The sequence below is a fragment of the Scyliorhinus torazame genome, chromosome X (assembly GCF_047496885.1).
Source record: "Scyliorhinus torazame isolate Kashiwa2021f chromosome X, sScyTor2.1, whole genome shotgun sequence".
NCBI lineage: Eukaryota > Metazoa > Chordata > Chondrichthyes > Carcharhiniformes > Scyliorhinidae > Scyliorhinus > Scyliorhinus torazame.
This window is the reverse complement of record NC_092738.1, coordinates 22,544,155-22,567,121: the sequence shown is the minus strand read 5'-3', so window position 1 is coordinate 22,567,121 and position 22,967 is coordinate 22,544,155. Positions and strand designations below refer to the sequence as shown.

General features: G+C 49.0%; 1 protein-coding gene across 2 annotated transcripts in view; it reads left to right on the top strand.

Moving 5' to 3' along the window:
* The window catches only part of LOC140405384 (keratin, type II cytoskeletal 8-like), a 46,807-nt gene extending 25,466 nt beyond the window's left edge, over nt 1-21,341 (top strand). The window contains exons 6-9 of one of the 2 annotated variants that reach the window (XM_072493719.1): nt 7,572-7,697; nt 9,823-10,043; nt 15,200-15,243; nt 20,995-21,341. In XM_072493719.1, the coding sequence (XP_072349820.1) occupies nt 7,572-7,697; nt 9,823-10,043; nt 15,200-15,243; nt 20,995-21,137 (534 nt within the window). In that variant the 3' untranslated portion in view covers nt 21,138-21,341. Of the gene's footprint in view, nt 1-7,571; nt 7,698-9,822; nt 10,044-15,199; nt 15,244-20,991 lie in introns of both variants that reach the window. The other variant, XM_072493718.1, reaches the window with a different exon arrangement.
* Nucleotides 21,342-22,967: the final 1,626 nt, after the last annotated feature.

Here is a 22,967-nt window from a genome sequence, read left to right as displayed (position 1 = left end):
CCCGATGCTCCTCACCCCCGCGGACTATCCCCCTCCATTTCTGAGACTCCCTAAGTGATATGGCCAAGGGTTCGATCGCCAATGCAAACAACAGGGGGGACAGGGGGCACCCCTGTCTCGTCCCTCGGTACAGCCGAAAGTACTCTGACCTCCGCCGGTTTGTCACTACGCTCGCCACCGGGGCGCTGTAAAGGAGCTTAACCCATCTAATGAACCCTCCCCCGAACCGAAACCTGCGCAATACCTCCCAGAGGTACTCCCACTCTACTCGGTCAAAGGCTTTTTCCGCGTCCATAGCTGCCACTATCTCCACGTCCCTTGCAACCTACCACTCACCATCACATATCTCCCTCCATTATCCGCTACGATAGTCTTGGCCTCAAATGACACATGTTTTCCCACCAGAATTGCCACCCCTCTATTTTTTGCGTCCAATCCCGAGTGAAATACCTGTCCTACCCATCCCTTTCTTAACCTGACCTGGTCCGCCACCTTCAGGTGTGTCTCTTGGAGCATTGCCACATCTGCCTTCAGTCCCTTCAAGTGCGCGAACACTCGAGCCCGCTTCACCGGCCCATTCAGGCCCCTCACGTTCCACGTTATCAGCCGGATTGGAGGGACTCTCACCCCCCCCCCCCCCCCCCCCCCCCCGACTAGCCATCTCCTTTTCTGGGCCAGTCCCTTGTCCGCGTCTCCCTCACTCTCCAGTCCCCCAGCTGGGGGACCCCCGTCCCAGCCACCTCTTCTGTGTCCCGTTCTCTTTCGGCCAGTGCAGCAGCAACCCTTTTTCCCCCCCCCTTCCCCCCCTCCCTCCTCTCCCCCCCTCCCTCCTCTCCCCCCCCTTCCCCCCCCCTCCCGCTAGATCCCCGTCTAGCTTTTTTACTCCCCCCATATCCCTCCCGTAAGTCAGCTGACACCTGCTGACCCCGGCTTCCCCCGCCATCCCTTTAACCCTCCCCGTGTGGGAATCTCCCAATCAATGTACATTCCTTTGTTCCCCTTCCCGCCCTTTTTTTTTGTTGCCGCGCGCGGGAAAGACAACCCCGCGCTTCCCAAAGCCTGCCCCCCCCCCCCATGGCGCTGCTCCTGTCATGGCCTTGTCCCTCTCCCCCAGCCCATATATCCTTTCCTGCGCGTGGTTGACCCCCTATGTACAACAACCATCATACTTCACCCCTCAAACACCCCTCTCCCACACAAACCCTCAATTAGAGTCCAATTTTTCAGCTAGTATAAAGGTCCACGCCTCTTCGGGCGTTTCGAAGTAGTGGTGTTGGCCATTATGTGTAACCCACAGTCGCGCTGGCTGCAGCATTCCAAATTTCACCCCTTTCCGATGCAGCACCGCTTTGGCCCGGTTGAAACCCGCTCTCCGCTTAGCGACCTCCGCGCTCCAGTCCGGGTACATTCTGATCTCCGCATTGTCCCACTTGCTGCTCCGTTCCTTCTTGGCCCATTTCAGGACCCTCTCTCTGTCCGTAAACCGGTGAAATCTCACCACCATCGCCCTTGGCGGCTCTTTTGCATTGGGCTTCCTCGCCAGCACCCGGTGTGCCCCGTCCAGCTCCAGCAACCCCGGGGGGGGCCTCCGCACCCATCAGCGTCCCGATCATTGTGCCCACATATGCCGTGGCATCGGCCCCCTCCATTCCTTCTGGGAGTCCCAGGATCCTCAAGTTGTTTCTCCTTGATCTGTTCTCCAGGTCTTCGAGTCTTCCCGCCCACGTCCTGTGCAGCGCCTCGTGCCGCTCCACTCTCTCCGCCAGGCCCACGAGCTCGTCGCCGTTCTCACTCACTTTTTCCTGGATCTCCTGGATCTTCACCTCTTGGGCTTTCTGGGTTGCTCCAGGTTTTTCCACCATTGCCAGTATAGGCGCCACCATCTCCTTACGCAGCTCCTCGAAGCAGCACTTGATGAACTCTTTCATCTCCTCTCTGTCTGTGGGATCCGCCATTTTGTTTTTTTCTTCTTTCTTCTCCCGCTGCTCCAGGGCCGCTTTCCTCGCCGTTTCACTGCGGGTCCGGTCCATGCAGGTCTGTAGGGGACTTCCTCCGTTCTTCCCCACGGGTTGTTTTTTTTTTTACAGGTCCGTTGGGGCTCCGTTAGCGGGTCCAAAAGTCCATTTCTGCGGGAGCTGCCGACTCGCGCAGCTTAGCACCGCATCGCCGCGACCCGGAAGTATGCATCTTTATCTTATGCAACAACCTTTTGTGTGGCACCTTATCAAAGGCTTTCTGGAAATCCAGATATACCACATCCATTGGCTCCCCGTTATCTACCGCATTGGTAATGTCCTCAAAAAATTCCACTAAATTAGTTAGGCACGACCTGCCCTTTATGAACCCATGCTGCGTCTGCCCAATGGGACAATTTCCATCCAGATGCCTCGCTATTTCTTCCTTGATGATAGATTCCAGCATCTTCCCTACTACCGAAGTTAAGCTCACTGGCCTATAATTACCCGCTTTCTGCCTACCTCCTTTTTTAAACAGTGGTGTCACGTTTGCTAATTTCCAATCCGCCGGGACCACCCCAGAGTCTAGTGAATTTTGGTAAATTATCACTAGTGCATTTGCAATTTCCCTAGCCATCTCTTTTAGCACTCTGGGATGCATTCCATCAGGGCCAGGAGACTTGTCTACCTTTAGCCCCATTAGCTTGCCCATCACTACCTCCTTGGTGATAACAATCCTCTCAAGGTCCTCACCTGTCATAGCCTCATTTCCATCAGTCACTGGCATGTTATTTGTGTCTTCCACTGTGAAGACCGACCCAAAAAACCTGTTCAGTTCCTCAGCCATTTCCTCATCTCCCATTATTAAATCTCCCTTCTCATCCGCTAAAGGACCAATATTTACCTTAGCCACTCTTTTTTGTTTTATATATTTGTAGAAACGTTTACTATCTGTTTTTATATTCTGAGCAAGTTTACTCTCATAATCTATCTTACTCTTCTTTATAGCTTTTTTAGTAGCTTTCTGTTGCCCCCTAAAGATTTCCCAGTCCGCTAGTCTCCCACTAATCTTTGCTACTTTGTATGCTTTTTCCTTCAATTTGATACTCTCCCTTATTTCCTTAGATATCCACGGTCGATTTTCCCTCTTTCTACCGTCCTTCCTTTTTGTTGGTATAAACCTTTGCTGAGCACTGTGAAAAATCGCTTGGAAGGTTCTCCACTGTTCCTCAACTGTTTCACCATAAAGTCTTTGCTCCCAGTCTACCTTAGCTAGTTCTTCTCTCATCCCATTGTAATCTCCTTTGTTTAAGCACAAAACACTTGATTTTACCTTCTCACCCTCCATCTGTATTTTAAATTCCACCATATTGTGATCGCTCCTTCCGAGAGGATCCCTAACTATGAGATCATTAATCAATCCTGTCTCATTACACAGGACCAGATCTAGGACCGCTTGTTCCCTCGTAGGTTCCATTGCATACTGTTCGAGGAAACTATCGCGGATACATTCTATAAACTCCTCCTCAAGGCTGCCTTGACCGACCTGGTTAAACCAATCGACATGTAGATTAAAATCCCCCATGATAACTGCTGTACCATTTCTACATGCATCAGTTATTTCTTTGTTTATTGCCTGCCCCACCATAATGTTACTATTTGGTGGCCTATAGACTACTCTTATCAGTGACTTTTTCGCCTTACTGTTCCTGATTTCCACCCAAATGGATTCAACCTTATCCTCCATAGCACCGATGTCATCCCTTACTGTTGCCCGGATGTCATCCTTCAATAACAGAACTACACCACCTCCCTTACCATCCACTTCCGAATAGTTTGATACCCTCGGATATTTAACTCCCAGTCGTGACCATCCTTTAACCATGTTTCAGTAATGGCCACTAAATCATAGTCATTCACGATGATTTGCGCCATCAACTCATTTACCTTATTCCGAATACCACGAGCATTCAGGTAAAGTACACTTATGTTGGCTTTTTTACCTCTGTTCTGAATCTTAACACCTCGATCAGTAACCTCTCCTAAGTTATATTTCCTCTTAACCTTTCTCCTAATTTTCCTTGTCGTTGAACCCGTATCGTCATGTAACAAACTGCCGCGTCGCTTACCATTAATGTTTTCACTTCCAGTTTTAATCCATTTAGTCTTCCTGGTCCTATTCACTGAGCTCCCCTCAGTCACTGTACCTTGTACTGACACCCTTTTTGATTTTTGACTATAGCTTCTCTGCCTTACACTTTCCCCCTTACTGCGATTTGTTTCTGTCCCTGTTTTAGTACCTTCCAACTTCCTGCATCGGTTCCCATCCCCCTGCCACATTAGTTTAAACTCTCCCCAACAGCTCTAACAACCCCCCCCCCCGCCCCCAGGACATGGGTTCCAGTCCTGCCCAGGTGCAGACCGTCCGGTTTGTACTGGTCCCACCTCCCCCAGAACCGGTTCCAATGCCCCAGGAATTTGGGAGTGAGTTTACAAGTTGCTCTTTTTAAATTGTCCTGAATTGACTCCCCTCCCCCACCTGCTTTTAGATCAAAGTAGATTAAAGTGACTGACACTTAACTGCCAACCAGTTATGTGAGTGGGTGGGGCAACCCTTGTTAACCTACACTGCACAATACTAGCTTAATTTAAATTAATTTAAACTCCTGAAATTTGAAAGAGAATGCTGTTTCGTAAAGTGATCACATTCAACCTCTCCAGCCTGTGTACTCGATCTCCTGTTTCTCCAGCCTGTGTACTCGATCTCCTGTTTCTCCAGCCTGTGTACTCGATCTCCTGTTTCTCCAGCCTGTGTACTCGATCTCCTCTTTCTCCAGCCTGTGTATTCGATCTCCTCTTTCCCCAGCCTGTGTAATCGATCTCCTCTTTCCCCAGCCTGTGTACTCGATCTCCTCTTTCCCCAGCCTGTGTACTCGATATCCTCTTTCCCCAGCCTGTGTACTCGATCTCCTCTTTCCCCAGCCTGTGTACTCAATCTCCTCTTTCCCCAGCCTGTGTACTCGATCTCCTCTTTCCCCAGCCTGTGTACTCGATCTCCTCTTTCCCCAGCCTGTGTACTCGATCTCCTCTTTCCCCAGCCTGTGTACTCAATCTCCTCTTTCCCCAGCCTGTGTACTCGATCTCCTCTTTCCTCACACAGCCTGTGTACTCGATCTCCTGTTTCTCCAGCCTGTGTACTCGATTTCCTCTTTCCCCAGCCTGTGTACTCGATCTCTTTCCCCAGCCTGTGTACTCGATCTCCTTTCCCCAGCCTGTGTACTCGATCTCCTCTTTCCTCACACAGCCTGTGTACTCGATCTCCTCTTTCCTCACACAGCCTGTGTACTCGATCTCCTGTTTCTCCAGCCTGTGTACTCGATCTCCTCTTTCCCCAGCCTGTGTACTCGATCTCCTGTTTCTCCAGCCTGTGTACTCGATCTCCTCTTTCCCCAGCCTGTGTACTCGATCTCTTTCCCCAGCCTGCGTACTCGATCTCCTCTTTTCCCAGCCTGTGTACTCGATCTCCTCTTTCCCCAGCCTGTGTAATCGATCTCCTCTTTCCCCAGCCTGTGTAATCGGTCTCCTCTTTCCCCAGCCTGTGTACTCGATCTCCTCTTTCCCCAGCCTATGTACTCGATCTCCTCTTTCCCCAGCCTGTGTAATCGATCTCCTCTTTCCCCAGCCTGTGTACTCGATATCCTCTTTCCCCAGCCTGTGTACTCGATCTCCTCTTTCCCCAGCCTGTGTAATCGATCTCCTCTTTCCCCAGCCTGTGTACTCGATCTCCTCTTTCCTCAGCCTGTGTACTCAATCTCCTCTTTCCTCAGCCTGTGTACTCGATCTCCTCTTTCCCCAGCCTGTGTACTCGATCTCCCCTTTCCCCAGCCTGTGTACTCGATCTCTTTCCCCAGCCTGTGTACTCGATCTCCTCTTTCCCCAGCCTGTGTACTCGATCTCCTCTTTCCCCAGCCTGTGTACTCGATCTCCCCTTTCCCCAGCCTGTGTACTCGATCTCCTCTTTCCCCAGCCTGTGTACTCGATCTCTTTCCCCAGCCTGTGTACTTGATCTCCTCTTTCCCCAGCCTGTGTACTCGATCTCCTCTTTCCCCAGCCTGTGTACTCGATCTCCCCTTTCCCCAGCCTGTGTACTCGATCTCCCCTTTCCCCAGCCTGTGTACTCTATCTCCTCTTTCCCCAGCCTGTGTACTCGATCTCCTCTTTCCCCAGCCTGTGTACTCGATCTCCTCTTTCCCCAGCCTGTGTACTCGATCTCCTCTTTCCTCACACAGCCTCTCTCATTGTGTTGACACCAAGACTCGTGACAGCATCACCTACTCTTCATGCATCAATGCTATGTCTCAATAATGGGGGGCACAGTGGTTAGCACTGCTGCCTCACAGCACCAGGGTCCTGCGTTCAATTCTGACCTTGGGCGACTGTCTGTGTGGCGTTTGCACTTTCTCCCCGTGTCTGCGTGGGCTTCCTCCGGATATGTAGGTTAAGTGGGGTTGTGGGGAGTGGGCCTCGGTAGAGTGCTCTTTCAGAGGGTCGGGGCAGACTCGATGGGCCGAATGTCGTACTCTTGCGCTGTTGGGATTCTATGGCACGCTGATTCTGTGGTTCTAATAACTCCCTGAGGTAGCATGTTGCACATTAGAATCACTTTCCTATTAAAGTCGTTTCTTCTGAATTCTCAATTTGATTTATTGGTGACATTTTTATATTTGTGGCGCTGTGTTTTGGTCTTCCCCTGACCCCTTCCCTTCTAGCAAGTAGAAATGTTTTGTCCACTGTATGGAGTCCTTGCACAATCTTAATGGCCTCTATTAGGTCACTCCTTCAGCCTCTCTTTTATAGAGACAAGAGACCCAGCATGTTCAATCTTTGCTGTATAAGCTCTCAGTTTGTGAATTATTTCCCACAATCCGATCTCTGTGCCTTCCTCAGTTTTATCCTTCTCACACATTCTAAAACCAAAGCCTCCTGAGTTACCTCATCCTCTTGCCTACAGGGGCAGCACGGTAGCACAGTGGTTAGCACTGTTGCCTCACAGCTCCAGGCTCCCGGGTTCGATTCCCAGCTTGGGTCACTGTCTGTGCGGAGTCTGCACGTTCTCCCCCTGTCTGCGTGGGTTTCCTCCGGGTGCTCCGGTTTCCTCCCACAAAAGACGTGCTTGTTAGGTGAATTGGACATTCTGAATTCTCCCTCCGTGTACCCGAACAGGCGCCGGAATGTGGCGACTAGGGGCGGTTCACAGTAACTTCACTGCAGTGTTAATGTAATGTGACACTAATAAAGATTATTATTATTTTTAAAAAAAATCAAACTTCATGACATCCTGGACTATGGATCCTGGCCAGTCCCTGAAGTTTGTCAATAAACAAAAAAAATAACTTGGGGAAACACTGACAGAAAGAGGGCAAACATAGCTGCAATTTGGAACTCAACAGATTATGCGGGTCCATCATTATCTGTAAAGAGTGAAATAGGTTGATATTTGGGTGTGGACCCTCTATCGTTATTGTCAGTATAATGGCCATCTTTATTGAAGGGATGGTTTGGGCACCTTTAAAGAATGATTATGAATTTTACTTTGATGATAATTCTTCATTTTAGTTCAACGATATGAAGAAAAATTCCGGAAAACATGACGATGATCTCCGTGTTATGAAGACTGAAATTTCAGACATGCAAAGGCAGGTCGGACGGATAAACTCTGAAATCCAGGCTCTGAACAAACAAGTAAGATCTCTCTTCAGAAGTTGAAAATTGTTCCGTCATTGGTTTTTCTCAATTGTAAATGGCTCCCCTCCCCACATCCATTTGTTAAATTTAGATTTTCACAGATGTGGGCATCTCTGGCGAGGCCAGTACTTATTGCCCCTTGAGAAGGTGGTGGTGAGCTGCCTTCTTGAACCGCTGCAGTCCATGTGGTGTAGGTACACCCACAGTGCTGTTGGGAAGGGAGGTTCAAGATTTTCACCCAGCGACCGTGAAGGAACGGCCAATATGTTCCCAAGTCAAAATGTCTTGGAGGGCAACTTCCAGGTGGTGGGGTTCCCAGGTATCTGCTGCGTGGTCGAGGTCAGAGGTTTGGCAGATGTGTTGAAGGAGCCTTGGTGAATTGCTGCAGTGCATCGTGTAGGTGGTATCGACTGTTACCACAGTACATCGGAGGTGGAGGGAGTCGGTGTTGATGGTGGTGAATGGGGTGCCGATTTAGCAGGTTGCATTGCCCTGGATGGTGTCAACTGCACTCATCCAGGCAAGTGGAGACTATTCCATCACACTCTTGACTTGTGCCTTGTAGATGGGAAACAGGCTTTAGGGAGTCAGGAGACTAGTTACTCGCTGCAGAATTCCCAGCCTCTGACCTGCTCTTGTAGCCATGGTATTTATATGGCTGGGTCCAGTTCAGTTTCTGATCAATAGTATCCACAGGAATTCCCATCTTGCTTCTCCGAGAAGTGTTTATTTTCCGGTTCCACAGACGCCAATTGTCCTCCAGTACCTAATGTCTGACATTACTGAAAAGGACTATTGTCATGACCGGCTCGATTGATGGGAAGTCACTGGGTTGTATAAATGGATGGTCGATCTGTTATCATTCATTTTCCACCAAGTCAACCTTACGAGCAGGAACTGCTGAGCAACAGAGCTGGAATGAGAGCCTGGTAGATTGTCTCTTCTCTGACCTTGGGTAGCTGTACCATTCTGAGGACAGCTGACTCACCACAGACCACAGATGGAGTCTGGAACCTTTCTGATTTGGCTGGCTCAGTTCCACACTGCCTGGTAAAAGTAGAAATGGAAGTGGGGGGGGGGGGGGTGGAATGTAAAGACATTTCTACCATTATACATGTGGAATTGTGACTCCTTTGTGTTCACTGTCAGTGAATATGACACTTTGAAATCCATGAAAACATTCTTTTGAATTTAAAATGACTAAAGGGGCGTCATTCTCCGCCGGCGGGAGTCTCCGTTTTGCCGGCGCCCGGGGGTTTCCCGACGGCGTGGGGGTGCCCCACAATGGGAAACCCCATTGACCGGCCGGTGTTACGGAGACTCCCGCCGGCCGGTCGACGCAGAAATGTGGCGGGGCGGGTAGGAGAATTTCGCCCAAGGTTGTTGGTACTAACTCCCATTTTGTTTTTAACAACATGACAAAATGTACTTACAAGGAGAAAGGGAACTTGCAACATAAATGAGCCTGGGCTACATTGGCTGACGAACTAAGAGAGCATTGGCAGAGGCCAGTTGGTTTCCGATGTTATAGCTCAAGAAATGGGAGTGGAGGATTACAACCAATTAAATGTTTTATGAAGTAGAATCACTGCTGGAACGGAAGAAGCATGGCAAACATTTTGCACACCGCACACTCCCTCAAACAGCAGTTTTTGTTGTGCTGTTAATTGAGGAATATACATTGGCTTGGACACTAGGGAGTAATCCCCATCTCTTCTTCAAAATAGTGCCATGGGCTCGTTTCACCCGAGAGGGCAGACAGGGCCCCAATTTAAGATCTCAGCTGAAAGATGCCCCTCCGACAGGGCAGCATGCCTTTAATACTGCGCTGCCATGTCAGACTTGGTCTCCTTGAGTCTGTTCCACCATTTCATTTGTTTATGGTTGAGAACAATTGCTCAACAAAAAGAATCTGTCAATCTTGGTTCTGAAATTGTTGATTGACTCCCCCCCCGCCCCCCTAGCCTCATTGGCTTTTGTTTTTGGGGAGACAGGGGAGGACCTGGTACCAGACTCTCTTTTCCCACCCTGCCCATTGGAAGATGCAGTTTCTCTCAACTCAATCATAACCTAAGATGGGGCCTGGCTCACTTAGCATTGACAGTTTTTTCATATGTCATAGAAAGAGCAGCTGGAGGCAGCAATCGCAGAAGCAGAGGAACGTGGTGAAATCGCTCTTGTGGCAGCTAAAAAACGCATTGCCGACTTACAGGAAGCCATAGAGAAAGCTAACAAGGAAATGCTTCGCCAGGTCCGAGAGTACCAAGATCTGATGAACACTAAACTTGCCTTGGACATTGAAATTGCCACTTACAAAAAACTGCTTGAAGGAGAAGAGAGCAGGTTAGTACATTGAGTACCTCTTGACCTGGTTGAATTCAATGAGTTTGTCTGTTTTCCAGAGGGCCGCATTCAGCGATGCACAAAAGAAGGGTTCTAGTTAAGGTTATCCTTGTTAGGGTGTTGCACAATGTGGCCCTAGAGAAAGAGAGAGATATGGAGACAGTTGAATTTCTGGTGTCGGCCCAATGGAACCCATGGAAGGTGGCCAAGGACATGGTTTCCTTTGGTGTCTGCCATTTCCAGTTCTTCCTGGGCAGCCTTGCTAGGGAGTCAACCTCTGCCCACTCCATGCCAGGTAAATAACACCAAGGGGGAGGGGGGCGCACCAGCCTCTCGGGCCAGAGCCAGGGTTAGGGACTCTCTATGCCAAGAGTTCATAGAATTTATAGTGCAGAAGGAGGCCAGCCGGCCCATCGAGTCTGCACCGGCTCTTGGAAAGAGCACCCTACCCAAGCCCACCCCATCACTCTATCCCAGTAACCCCACCCAACCTTTTTGGACACTAAGGACAATTTATCATGGCCAGTCCACCTAACCTTGCACATCTTTGGACTGTGGGAGGAAACCGGAGCACCCGGAGGAAACCCACACAGACACGATGAGAACGTACAGACTCCGCACAGACAGTGACCCGAGCCGGGAATCGATCTTGGGACCCTGGAGCTGTGAAGCAACTGTGCTAACCACTGTGCTAACGTGCTGCCTGTTACCTGCTCCTCTGGCTCAGTTGGGTTCCAGTATTGGGCTGGAGACCACTATCCTGAGTGAAATGACATGCACCAGCCTCCAGGTGGCCATAAGTGAGTTATATCAGGGAGTCCTGTCAGAAGGGAAGGAAGGCCTGGAGCCCAAAACAATAAGGCAAATAGTTTTTCACCAGTCCATTTGGGCATGGCTGATATCTTGATGTTGTGGGTAGGGGAGGGGGATGGGCACCTCCTTGCCCCACTTTCACCTCCAATCCCATGATCAGCAGATGCCAGATCATTTGGGTTGCATGGAGCAAGTGAGCATGGACAGTATGTGTGCCATGGCTTATGTGCCTGCCAACCTGAAGCACATATGATGCTGCTGTCCCAACCTAAAGTTATTCCAAATCTCTGTCTCGCTACTTGTGTATTGATGACGGGGCCACTACATCTTTAAGTGCTGCAATGTGATGCATCTTTAACAATATAAACCAATCAGAGTCCTGGCAAGTGTTTTCACAAGATTAGGAGGCCCACTTGTCTGTCAGCTGGGTGAATGCTGCGGAATTCAAGTAGAATCTGCCACCCTAGCAGCTTTTGTTGTGACTATTACAGCTCCCACAGCCAGCAAGATGAGAACAAATGCTTAATGATTTTTGTTGCCCTGGATGAATTTGCTCGGTTGTTAATTGAAACAGCTCCGATGTACTACCTCACATTTGTATAATACTTTAAATGCAGGGGAGGGCACCCGAGTTCAAACTGACAATGATTCTTGATAATGACTGTCTATTTCTGGCCTTAGCCTGTACGTTTTCCTGAACAAAAGGAAGGGCCCGTTCCACACTAGGAACCGGAGCATTCAGACTATCGAGACTGGTCTGTTGTTCAAGTTGATCATGGCTGATCTGTATCTCAACCCCATTAATTTGCCTAAGTTCCATATCCCTTGATAGCATTGCCTCTGAAGATTGGAGCAAAACCTCCAGTTGTCCCCCCTCCCCCAGCATCCACTGCCTTTTGGGGAAGAAAGTTCCAGGTTTCTGCAAACCATTTGCGTGGAAAAGAACTTCCTATCTTCATCTGAAGCGGCCGAGCTCCAATTTGAAGGTTATGGGCGGGAATTCCCAACGGCAGAGGTGGCCCACCATTCGACAGCAACAGGACCTTCCTATATAGATATAGATGTTTCAATAAGATTAGGGAGGGTGGTAAAAGAGGTGGGGGGGTGGCATTATTAATTAGAGATAGTATAACAGCTGCAGAAAGGCAGTTCGAGGAGTATCACCCTATTGAGGTAGTATGGGTTGAAGTCAGAAATAGGAAAGGAGCAGTCACCTTGTTAGGAGTTTTCTATAGGCCCCCCAATAGTAGCAGAGATGTGGAGGAACAGATTGGGAAACAGATTTTGGAAAGGTGCAGAAGTCATAGGGTAGTAGTCATGGGCGACTTTAACTTCCCAAATATTGAGTGGATACTCTTCAGATCAAATAGTTTGGATGGGGTGGTGTTTGTGCAGTGTGTCCAGGAAGCTTTTCTAACACAGTATGTAGATTGTCCGACCAGAGGAGGGGCAATATTGGATTTAGTACTTGGTAATGAACCAGGGCAAGTGATAGATTTGTTAGTGGGGGAGCATTTTGGAGATAGTGACCACAATTCTGTGACTTTCACTTTAGTAATGGAGAGGGATAGGTACGTGCAACAGGGCAAGGTTTACAATTGGGGGAAGGGTAAATACGATGTTGTCAGACAAGAATTGAAGTGCATAAATTGGGAACATAGGCTGGCAGGGAAGGACACAAGTGAAATGTGGAACTTGTTCAAGGAACAGGTGCTACGTGTCCTTGATATGTATGTCCCTGTCAGGCAGGGAAGAGATGGTCGAGTGAGGGAACCATGGTTGACAAGAGAGGTTGAATGTCTTGTTAAGAGGAAAAAGGAGACTTATGTAAGGCTGAGGAAACAAGGTTCAGACAGGGCATTGGAGGGATACAAGATAGCCAGGAGGGAACTGAAGAAAGGGATTAGGAGAGCTAAGAGAGGGCATGAACAATCTTTGGCGGGTAGGATCAAGGAAAACCCCAAGGCCTTTTACACATATGTGAGAAATATGAGAATGACTAGAGCGAGGGTAGGTCCGATCAAGGACAGTAGCGGGAGATTGTGTATTGAGTCTGAAGAGATAGGAGAGGTCTTGAACGAGTACTTTTCTTCTGTATTTACAAATGAGAGGGGCGATATTGTTGGAGAGGACAGTGTGAAACAGATTGGTAAGCTCGAGGAAATACTTGTTAGGAAGGAAGATGTGTTGGGCATTTTGAAAAACTTGAGGATAGACAAGTCCCCCGGGCCTGACGGGATATATCCAAGGATTCTATGGGAAGCAAGAGATGAAATTGCAGAGCCGTTGGCAATGATCTTTTCGTCCTCACTGTCAACAGGGGTGGTACCAGGGGATTGGAGAGTGGCGAATGTCATGCCCCTGTTCAAAAAAGGGACTAGGGATAACCCTGGGAATTACAGGCCAGTTAGTCTTACTTCGGTGGTAGGCAAAGTAATGGAAAGGGTACTGAAGGATAGGATTTCTGAGCATCTGGAAAGACACTGCTTGATTCGGGATAGTCAGCACGGATTTGTGAGGGGTAGGTCTTGCTTTACAAGTCTTATTGAATTCTTTGAGGAGGTGACCAAGCAGTGGATGTAGTGTACATGGATTTTAGTAAGGCATTTGACAAGGTTCCCCATGGTAGGCTTATGCAGAAAGTAAGGAGGCATGGGATAGTGGGAAATTTGGCCAGTTGGATAACAAACTGGCTAACCGATAGAAGTCAGAGTGGTGGTGGATGGCAAATATTCAGCCTGGATCCCAGTTACCAGTGGCGTACCACAGGAATCAATTCTGGGTCCTCTGCTGTTTGTGATTTTCATGAATGACTTGGATGAGGGAGTTGAAGGGTGGGTCAGTAAATTTGCAGACGATGCGAAGATTGGTGGAGTTGTGGATAGTAAGGAGGGCTGTTGTCAGCTGCAAAGAGACATAGATAGGATGCAGAGCTGGGCTGAGAAGTGGCAGATGGAGTTTAACCCTGAAAAGTGTGAGGTTGTCCATTTTGGAAGGACAAATATGAATGCGGAATACAGGGTTAACGGTAGAGTTCTTGGCAATGTGGAGGAGCAGAGAGATCTTGGGGTCTATGTTCATAGATCTTTGAAAGTTGCCACTCAAGTGGATAGAGCTGTGAAGAAGGCCTATGGTGTGCTCGCGTTCATTAACAGAGGGATTGAATTTAAGAGCCGTGAGGTGATGATGCAGCTGTATAAAACTTTGGTAAGGCCACATTTGGAGTATTGTGTACAGTTCTGGTCGCCTCATTTTAGGAAGGATGTGGAAGCTTTGGAAAAGGTGCAAAGAAGATTTACCAGGATGTTGCCTGGAATGGAGAGTAGGTCTTACGAGGAAAGGTTGAGGGTGTTAGGCCTTTTCTCATTAGAACGGAGAAGGATGAGAGGCGACTTGATAGAGGTTTATAAGATGATCAGGGGAATAGATAGAGTAGACAGTCAGAGACTTTTTCCCCGGGTGGATCAAACCATTACAAGGGGACATAAATTTAAGGTGAAAGGTGGAAGATATAGGAGGGATATCAGAGGTAGGTTCTTTACCCAGAGAGTAGTGGGGGCATGGAATGCACTGCCTGTGGAAGTAGTTGAGTCAGAAACATTAGGGACCTTCAAGCAGCTATTGGATAGGTACATGGATTATGGTAAAATGATAGTGTAGATTTAGTTGTTCTTAAGGGCAGCACGGTAGCATTGTGGATAGCACAATTGCTTCACAGCTCCAGGGTCCCAGGTTCGATTCCGGCTTGGGTCACTGTCTGTGCGGAGTCTGCACGTCCTCCCCGTGTCTGCGTGGGTTTCCTCCGGGTGCTCCGGTTTCCTCCCACAGTCCAAAGATGTGCAGGTTAGGTGAATTGGCCAATGATAAATTGCCCTTAATGTCCAAAATTGCCCTTGGTGTTGGGTGGAGGTGTTGAGTTTGGGTAGGGTGCTCTTTCCAAGAGCCGGTGCAGACTCAAAGGGCCGAATGGCCTCCTTCTGCACTGTAAATTCAATGATAATCTATGATTAATCTAGGACAAAGGTTCGGCACAACATCGTGGGCCGAAGGGCCTGTTCTGTGCTGTATTTTCTATGTTCTATGTTCCTGCCGAGGAAATTTTGGCCTATGTCCCTTGTTTTTTGTTTTCCCACTGGAGACAATATGTTCTCTGTATCTATCCTGATAAATATTTATAAAATTGTTCATACCTCGATCAGGCCACCTCTCAATCTCCTCTCTTTAAGGGAATACAAGACAAGTTTATGCAGCCTATCCTAATAATTTAATCCACAAAGCTGAGTGTGCCTGCCTGCATGTGTATGGTTGCGTTCAGTCCAGTAACTGTTACACTCTGATTTTAGGCTGTCAACACCAGTGAATGTGACCTATCACCAATCATCCAAAGGTAAGAGAACTCAAGAATTACTTAAATGACAAATCTGTCATTTTGTGCAATGCAAGATACATTTTGCCTGGCATGGCAGTGAGTCCGAAGAACCAAATTGTTCTCTTAGCTGTAGCCTGGGCTGGGATGAGGTGTTAAATGGTGTGCGGGGTTGGGGGTGGGTGGGACTGGTGTCCGAAGGTGGTTGGGTGAGGTGCCAAATTAACCTTTGTCCTTTTGAGTCAACAATGAACCACCGTTGCACAGTGCTCAAGCCCAGACAACTTTTCGTTGACTTCAATGGAGAGGAAACCAGGCCATGATCCATAATTTTTCCAGCCAGAAGTTAAAATTAACTTCCCTTTAAGTAGAGGGATATTCAAACTTGACTATGATGTACCCCCCCACCCCAATTTTAAAGTAAAATGGCTTGTTTTCATTCACTGCTGGGGCTCACATACAAAGAAGAACAAAGAAAATTACAGCACAGGAACAGGCCCTTCAGCCCTCCCAGCATGTGCCGATCCAGATCCTTTATCTAAACCTGTCGTCTATTTTCCAAGGATCTACTTCCCTCTGTTCCCCGCCCGTTCATATATCTGTCTAGATGCATCTTAAATGATGCTATCGTGCCCGCCTCTACCACCTCCGCTGGCAAAGCGTTCCAGGCACCCACCACCCTCTGCGTAAAAAAACTTTCCACGCACATTTCCCTTAAACTTTCCTCCTCTCACCTTGAAATCGTGACCCCTTGTAATTGACACCCTCACTCTTGGAAAAAGCTTGTTGCTATCCACCCTGTCCATACCTCTCATAATTTTGTAGACCTCAATCAGGTCCCCCCTCAACCTCCGTCTTTCCAACAAAAACAATCCTAATCTACTCAACCTTTCTTCATAGCTAGCACCCTCCATACCAGAAAACATCCTGGTGAACCTCCTCTGCACCCTCTCCAAAGCATCCACATCCTTCTGGTAATGTGGCGACCAGAACTGCACACAGTATTCCAAATGTGGCCTAACCAAAGTCCTATCTTTAGACAGATATATGAACGGGCGGGGAACAGAGGGAAGTAGACCCTGGAAAATAGGCGACAGGTTTAGATAAAGGATCTGGATCGTCGCAGGCTGGGAGGGCCGAAGGGCCTGTTCCTGTGCTGTAAATTTTCTTTGTTCTTTGTTCTTTATACAACTGTAACGTGACCTGCCGACTCTTGTACTCAATACCCCGTCCGATGAAGGCAAGCATGCTGTGTGCCTTCTTGACCACTCTATCGACCTGCGTTGCCACCTTCAGGGTACAATGGACCTGCACTCCCAGATCTCTCTGTACATCAATTTTCCCCAGGACTATTCCATTGACAGTATAGTCCGCTCTTGAATTGGATCTTCCAAAATGCATCACCTCACATTTGCCCGGTTTGAACTCCATCTGCCATTTTTCCGCCCAACTCTCCAATCTATCTATATTTTGCTGTATTCCCTGACAGTCCCCCCCGCTATCTGCAACTCTACCAATCTTATTATCATCTGCAAACTTGCTAATCAGACCACCTATACCTTCGTCCAGATCATTTATGTATATCACAAACAACAGTGGTCCGAGCACGGACTCCTGTGGAACACCACTAGTCACCTTTCTCTATTTTGAGACACTCCCTTCCGCCACTACTCTCTGTCTCCTGTTGCCCAGCCAGTTCTTTATCCATCTACCTAGTACACCCTGAACCCCATACGACTTCACTTTTTCCATCAACCTGCCATGGGAAACTTTATCAAACGTCTTACTGAAGTCCATGTATATGACATCTACAGCCCTTCCCTCATCAATTCACTTTGTCACTTCCTCAAAGAATTCTATTAGGTTTGTAAGACATGACCTTCCCTGCACAAAACCATGCTGCCTATCACTGAGTCTATTTTCTTCCAAATGTGAATAGATCCTATCCCTCAGTATCTTCTCCAATAGTTTGCCTACCACTGATGTCAAGCTTACAGGTCTATAATTCCCTGGATTATCCCTGCTCCCCTTCTTAAACAAAGGGACAACATTAACAATTCTCCAGTCCTCCGGGACCTCACCCGTGCTCAAGGATGCTGCAAAGATATCTGTTAAGGCCCCAGCTATTTCGTCCCTCAGTAACCTGGGATAGGTCCCATCCGGACCTGGGGACTTGTCCACCTTAATGCCTTTTAGAATACCCAAAACTTCCCCCTTCCTTATGCCGACTTGACCTAGAGTATTTAAACATCCATCCCTAACCTCAACATCCGTCATGTCCCTCTCCTTGGTGAATACCGATGCAAAGTACTCATTAAGAATCTCAGCTATTTCCTCTGACTCCACGCATAAATTCCCTCTTTTGTCTTTGTGTGGGCCAATCCATTCTCTAGTTACCCTCTTGCTCCTTATATACGAATAAAAGGCTTTGGAATTTTCCTTAACCGTGTTAGCCAAAGATATTTCATGACCCCTTTTAGCCCCCTTTATTGCGCGTTTGATATTTCCCGATATTCCTCCAAAGCTTCATCAGTTTTAAGTCGCCTAGATCTTATGAATGCTTCCTTTTTCATCTTAGCTAGTCTCACAATTCCACCCGTCATCCATGGTTCCCGAATCTTGCCATTTCTATCCCTCATTTTTACAGGGACATGTCTGTCCTGCACTCTAATCAACCTTTCCTTAAAAGACTCCCACATTTCAAATGTGGATTTACCCTTAAACAGCTGCTCCCAATCCACATTCCCCAGCTCCTGCTGAATTTTGTTATACTTGGCCTTTCCCCAATTTAGCACTCTTCCTTCAGGACCACTCTCGTCTTTGTCCATGAGTATTCTAAAACTTATAGAATTGTGATCGCTATTCCCAAAGTAATCACCGACTGAGACTTCAAAACCACCTGGCTGGGATCATTCCCCAATACCAGGTCCAGTATGGCCCCTTCCCGAGTTAAAAGAAAATAATGGTCAAGTATTGGACAGGATTTGTAGAACTGTACCCCCCCCCCCCCCCCAAATAATCTGAAGGATAAGGCATTATTGTACCTATGCAGCTAGGGCCTTTTTGAATATTTTGCCATAATAGATTCAGCATGGTCCATAGATATAAATTACCTCTTGGTTTGTTAATGTGCTAAAAAATAATTATTTGGGGTGTAAGCTCTGTCAAAAGCATTTTAATTGTCTCCTAGCCCAGTGATACTTTGAATACACCCAGGAAACCTTGGTGGTCTTCCTTCCATTGGCCACGGTGCCCTCCTGTTCACCTCTGGACCTCTGTGAATAGCCTGCCCAGCTGCAGGATGCCAGCTGAACTGTGAACCAATACCATTTCATGGCCTCTCACTTGCTCCATTGCATTCCCTTTCTGCCTTTTACTATGACAACAACTACAACATGAACAACTTGCATTTGTGTAGCACCTTCACTATAGTAAAACACCCCAAGGTTGTTAACCAAATTTATCCAGGGCCATATATGGCTATATTTGGACAGATGGTCAAGAGCATGGTCAAGTAGGTAGGTTTTGAAGGAGGACAGATTAAGAGAGGAAATTCCTGAGAATAGGGTCTAGGCAGTTGAAGGCACAACTGCCAATGGTGCAGCAGTAAAATTGGGATGTGCAAGAGGGCATAATTGCAGAAGCACAGATCTTGGAGGGCTTTAGGGCTGGAGGATTTTAGAGATGGGGAGGGATAAGGCCATGGAGGAATTTCGGAAAGGTGGATGAGAATTTTAAGCTGGATCTTGTATCTTAAATCTTGTACAATTCGACTGGGAACCCAATGGGCCTAGCCGCCCTTCCTGCCTGCATCCACCCAATCGTTACCTTCACCTCCCCCACACCTATTAGCTCCTCCAGCCCTACCCTCTCCACCTCCCCCAACCTCTAACCCACCCAGAAACTCCCTCATCTCCTGCACCTCCTCTGGTGGCTCCGACTCATACAAGTCCCTATAGAATTCCTTAAACACCTTATTAATATATTCCGGAGCCACCACCAACTCCCCCATCTTGTCCTGCACCCAAACTATCTCCCTCGCCACAGCCTCCCTACAGAGTTGACCTGCCAACAAGAACCTTGCCTTCTCCCTGTACTCATAAGACAGCCCCCCTCGCCCTTCTCAACTGACGTACTGCCTTTCCCGTGGACAATAGGGCAGCACGGTAGCTTGGTGCTTAGCACAGTTGATACACAACTCCAGGGTCCCAGGTTCGATTCCCGGCTTGGGTCACTGTGTGTGTGGAGTTTGCACTTTCTCCCTGTGTCTGCGTGGGTTTCCTCTGGGTGCTCCGGTTTCCTCCCACAGTCCAAAGATGTGCAGGTTAGGTGAATTGGCTATGCTAGATTGTCCTTAGTGTCCAAAAAGGTTAATTGGGGTTACTGGGTTGAGGGGATGGGGTGGAGGAGGCGTGTGCTTGAGTGAGATGCTGTTTCCAAGGGCCGGTGCAGACTCGATGGGCCGAATGGCCTCCTTCTGGACTGTAAATTCTATGAAATTTTCTATGAAATAGGTCAAACTTTGTCTGCAACTCCTTCCTCTTTGCTAGTAGCCCCGGTTTCCCCTGTGTACCTCCCATCCACATCGATCTATCAGTCGTTGTCATTCTTCACCACCATCTTCAGAGCCTCCCAAATCACCGACCACAAGTCCTCCCCTGTGCAATTGAACCCCACATACTCCTCCATCACCCTCCCTATCTTGCCACAGAAACTCTGATCCGCCAATAACCCCACATCCATCCTCCACCCTGGCTTCAGGGCTGCCTCCTTCTCCAATACCACGTCCATCCAATGCGGTGCGTGTTTCGAGATCACAATTGCCGAGTACTCCGCCCTCTTAACTCTGGCCAACAGCGCCTTTCCCACCACGAAGAAGTCAATCGTCAAACACTTTGTGCACCGGGGAGAAAAATGAATATTCCCAATCCCTCGGGTGTAAAAATCTCCATGTCCAACCACCCCCCCCCCCCATCTCCCTCAAGCCCTGCCTATGCTTTCACCGCCTCTGCCCCCCCCCCCCCCCCCCACGACTGAGTCAGTGAGCATGGCTGGGACCTGTCCACCCTCGCCTCCAGCACTGTGTTCAAACACCCCCCCCTCCTCCCATTATCAGCTCATGAGTATCCAGATCGAGGATAGCACCCAATGCTCTCTTCACGAACCCCGCATCATCCCAATTTGGCCCTGGACGCTTACCAGCCTCCCTTCCAATGCACCTGTCACTATCACATACCTGCCCCACCACCACCTTATCCATCAGAAACCTCACCCGCTTGCCCACCAAGATCACCACTCCCTGAGCCCTACTATTAAACCCCGACTGAAACACCTGACTCACCCACCCCAGCTTCCATACACCGCATAAAAGAGCCCTATTGTCAAAAGGAGCAAATTGGTCTGATCATCGGATTTTTCCTTTTGCTTTCTGTTGTTTCGAGAGTGCTGGCCTTCACTTGCCACGGAATTTTATTTGGGCAGATCAGGACCAAAGCCTGAATCCTTTCATTTACTCCTGTTGCAGTATCCCTTAATGTGGAATCTAGAGTCAGACATCGATTGTGATTGACGCTTGACTGAAAGTCAGTAATGTTGCACCAATCTGATGGGCCCAGAAAAGTCACAGTGCCTCTCCGTCCGTCTGATACAGATGCACTGCATCAGTGTTTAATGTTGGTGACAGTTACTGCTTAATAGGTAATAATAGGTAGATGAGGAAAGCTGTGTTTCCAGTGCAATTGTTATCCTCTTTCGTCTGTACCCTTTCAGCAGCATACGGCCTTCCGCAGTTACAGTTCGATAGCTTGAACCGTGGAGGGTTGGAAACGAGTGGATTGAACAAATCCCTTATCGTTAAGACGATTGAAATCAAGGATGGCAAAACACTCTCCGAGTCCTCTTATCCAAGAAAATGAAGCATTTGTGTTTTACAGAAAGATATGTCTGGTCATTTCAATCATATTTTAATTTCCTGAGGTATATTTTAACCAACAACATTTGAATCTCAAGACCTCATTAATGTGTCCTTTAAAGGATCTTGATTATAAGGAATTATGAAGGATTTTGCCTCATTCTTGGTGTCAAATGTGAAATAAAACTTGATAATCTAGTACATAGTACATATGTGTTCTCTGTTTTGTGTAATATTCCAATGCACTTGCATCAGATGTTAGACATCTTCTTTGCTGACATTTAGAAAACTAATTGATTTGCACATTCAGAAATGGACAGTCACTTATGAATTCTCTCAAAGAACTAGGTTTGGTTTCCAAGTGACATCGGGCTGGATTCTCCCAAAATGGAGTTATGTCCGCATGCCGGCGCAAAAATGCAGGCGTTGCACTCCCGAGTTTCCTGGAAAACAAACAAACCGATTCACTTACCTACAGGGGGCTAGCAGGGACCCGGGGTGCTTCACGCAGCTTTGGCTGTGGATACGGACCCCCGCACTTCTGGTTCTGAGTCCGCGCATGCGCACGGGAGCGGCCGTGCCGAGCGCCATGGCGCACTCGGACCGCGGAGGCAGCTCCATAATGTAGGTCTCCCCCGCTCGGCCGCACGCACGTGCATCGGACCATAGATCATAGAATTTACAGTGCAGAAGGAGGCCATTCGGCCCATCGAGTCTGCACCGGCTCTTTGAGAGAGCACCCCACCCAAGGTCAACACCTCCACCCTATCCCCATAACCCAGTAACCCCACCCAACACTAAGGGCAATTTTGGACACTAAGGACAATTTATCACGGCCAATCCACCTAACCTGCACATCTTTGCACTGTGGGAGGAAACCGGAGGAAACCCACGCACACACCCACATCCACCCCAGCCCGATCTGTGCTGCAGCCGCCCATAAGGCACCCCCCCCGGTGCCCAATCCCCCTGCCCCCCACCAGGACGGCTGCGGACTGAGACCGCTGCCGCCACACGAGAGTCCCGACCGGCCATACCATGTTAGTTCCGCGCCGTGGGGAACTCGGCCGGTCAGGAGCGGAGTATCGCTGGGTGGGCCTCTGGCAATGGCCCCTCAGCCGGGCGGCGCAATTCGCGGACGCGCGGATATTCAGGGCCCGGAGAATTGCCGGAGCGGTGCCGGGTCCGATTCCGTCAGGAAAGTTGATTCTCTGCCCCCACGCTAAACACGATTTCGGCGCAGGGCTGCGGACAATCCAGCCCACTGTTCTTGTAAAATATAGAGAGGCAATGGAGAAGATGGGACCAGAACTGAAAGATGCACTAATTACGAAAGGTGTCAGGCGGGATTCTCCGTTTCTGAAACTAAGGGCTGGATTCTCCGATTTTGCAGCTCAGTGCTGACGCCAGCATGGGAACCGTGGGGCGGGATTCTCCGACCCCCCCGCCGGGTGGGAGAATCGCTGGGGGTCGGCATGAATCCCACCCCCGCCATCCTCCCAATTCTCCCGCTCCCCAAAATCCGGCCCAGCGTGAGTCGCGCCGCCCCGGAGAATGGCGGGGTCAGGCGTGACTCAATGGGCGCCGGGGCTGCCCGAATTCTCCGGCCTGCGATGGGTCAAGGTCCCGCCCGCCTGTAGCCAGTCCCACCGGCGTAAATCAGAGTAGGTCCCTTACCGGCCGGACCTGGCGGCGCGGGCGGGTTCCTGGGGGGTCGTGGGGGGATCTGGCCCCAGGAGGAGCCCCCAAGGTGGCCTGGCCCACGGTCGGGGCCCACCGATCCGCGGGCGGGCCTGAGCTGTGGGGGCACTCTATTCCTTCCGCATGTGGTCCT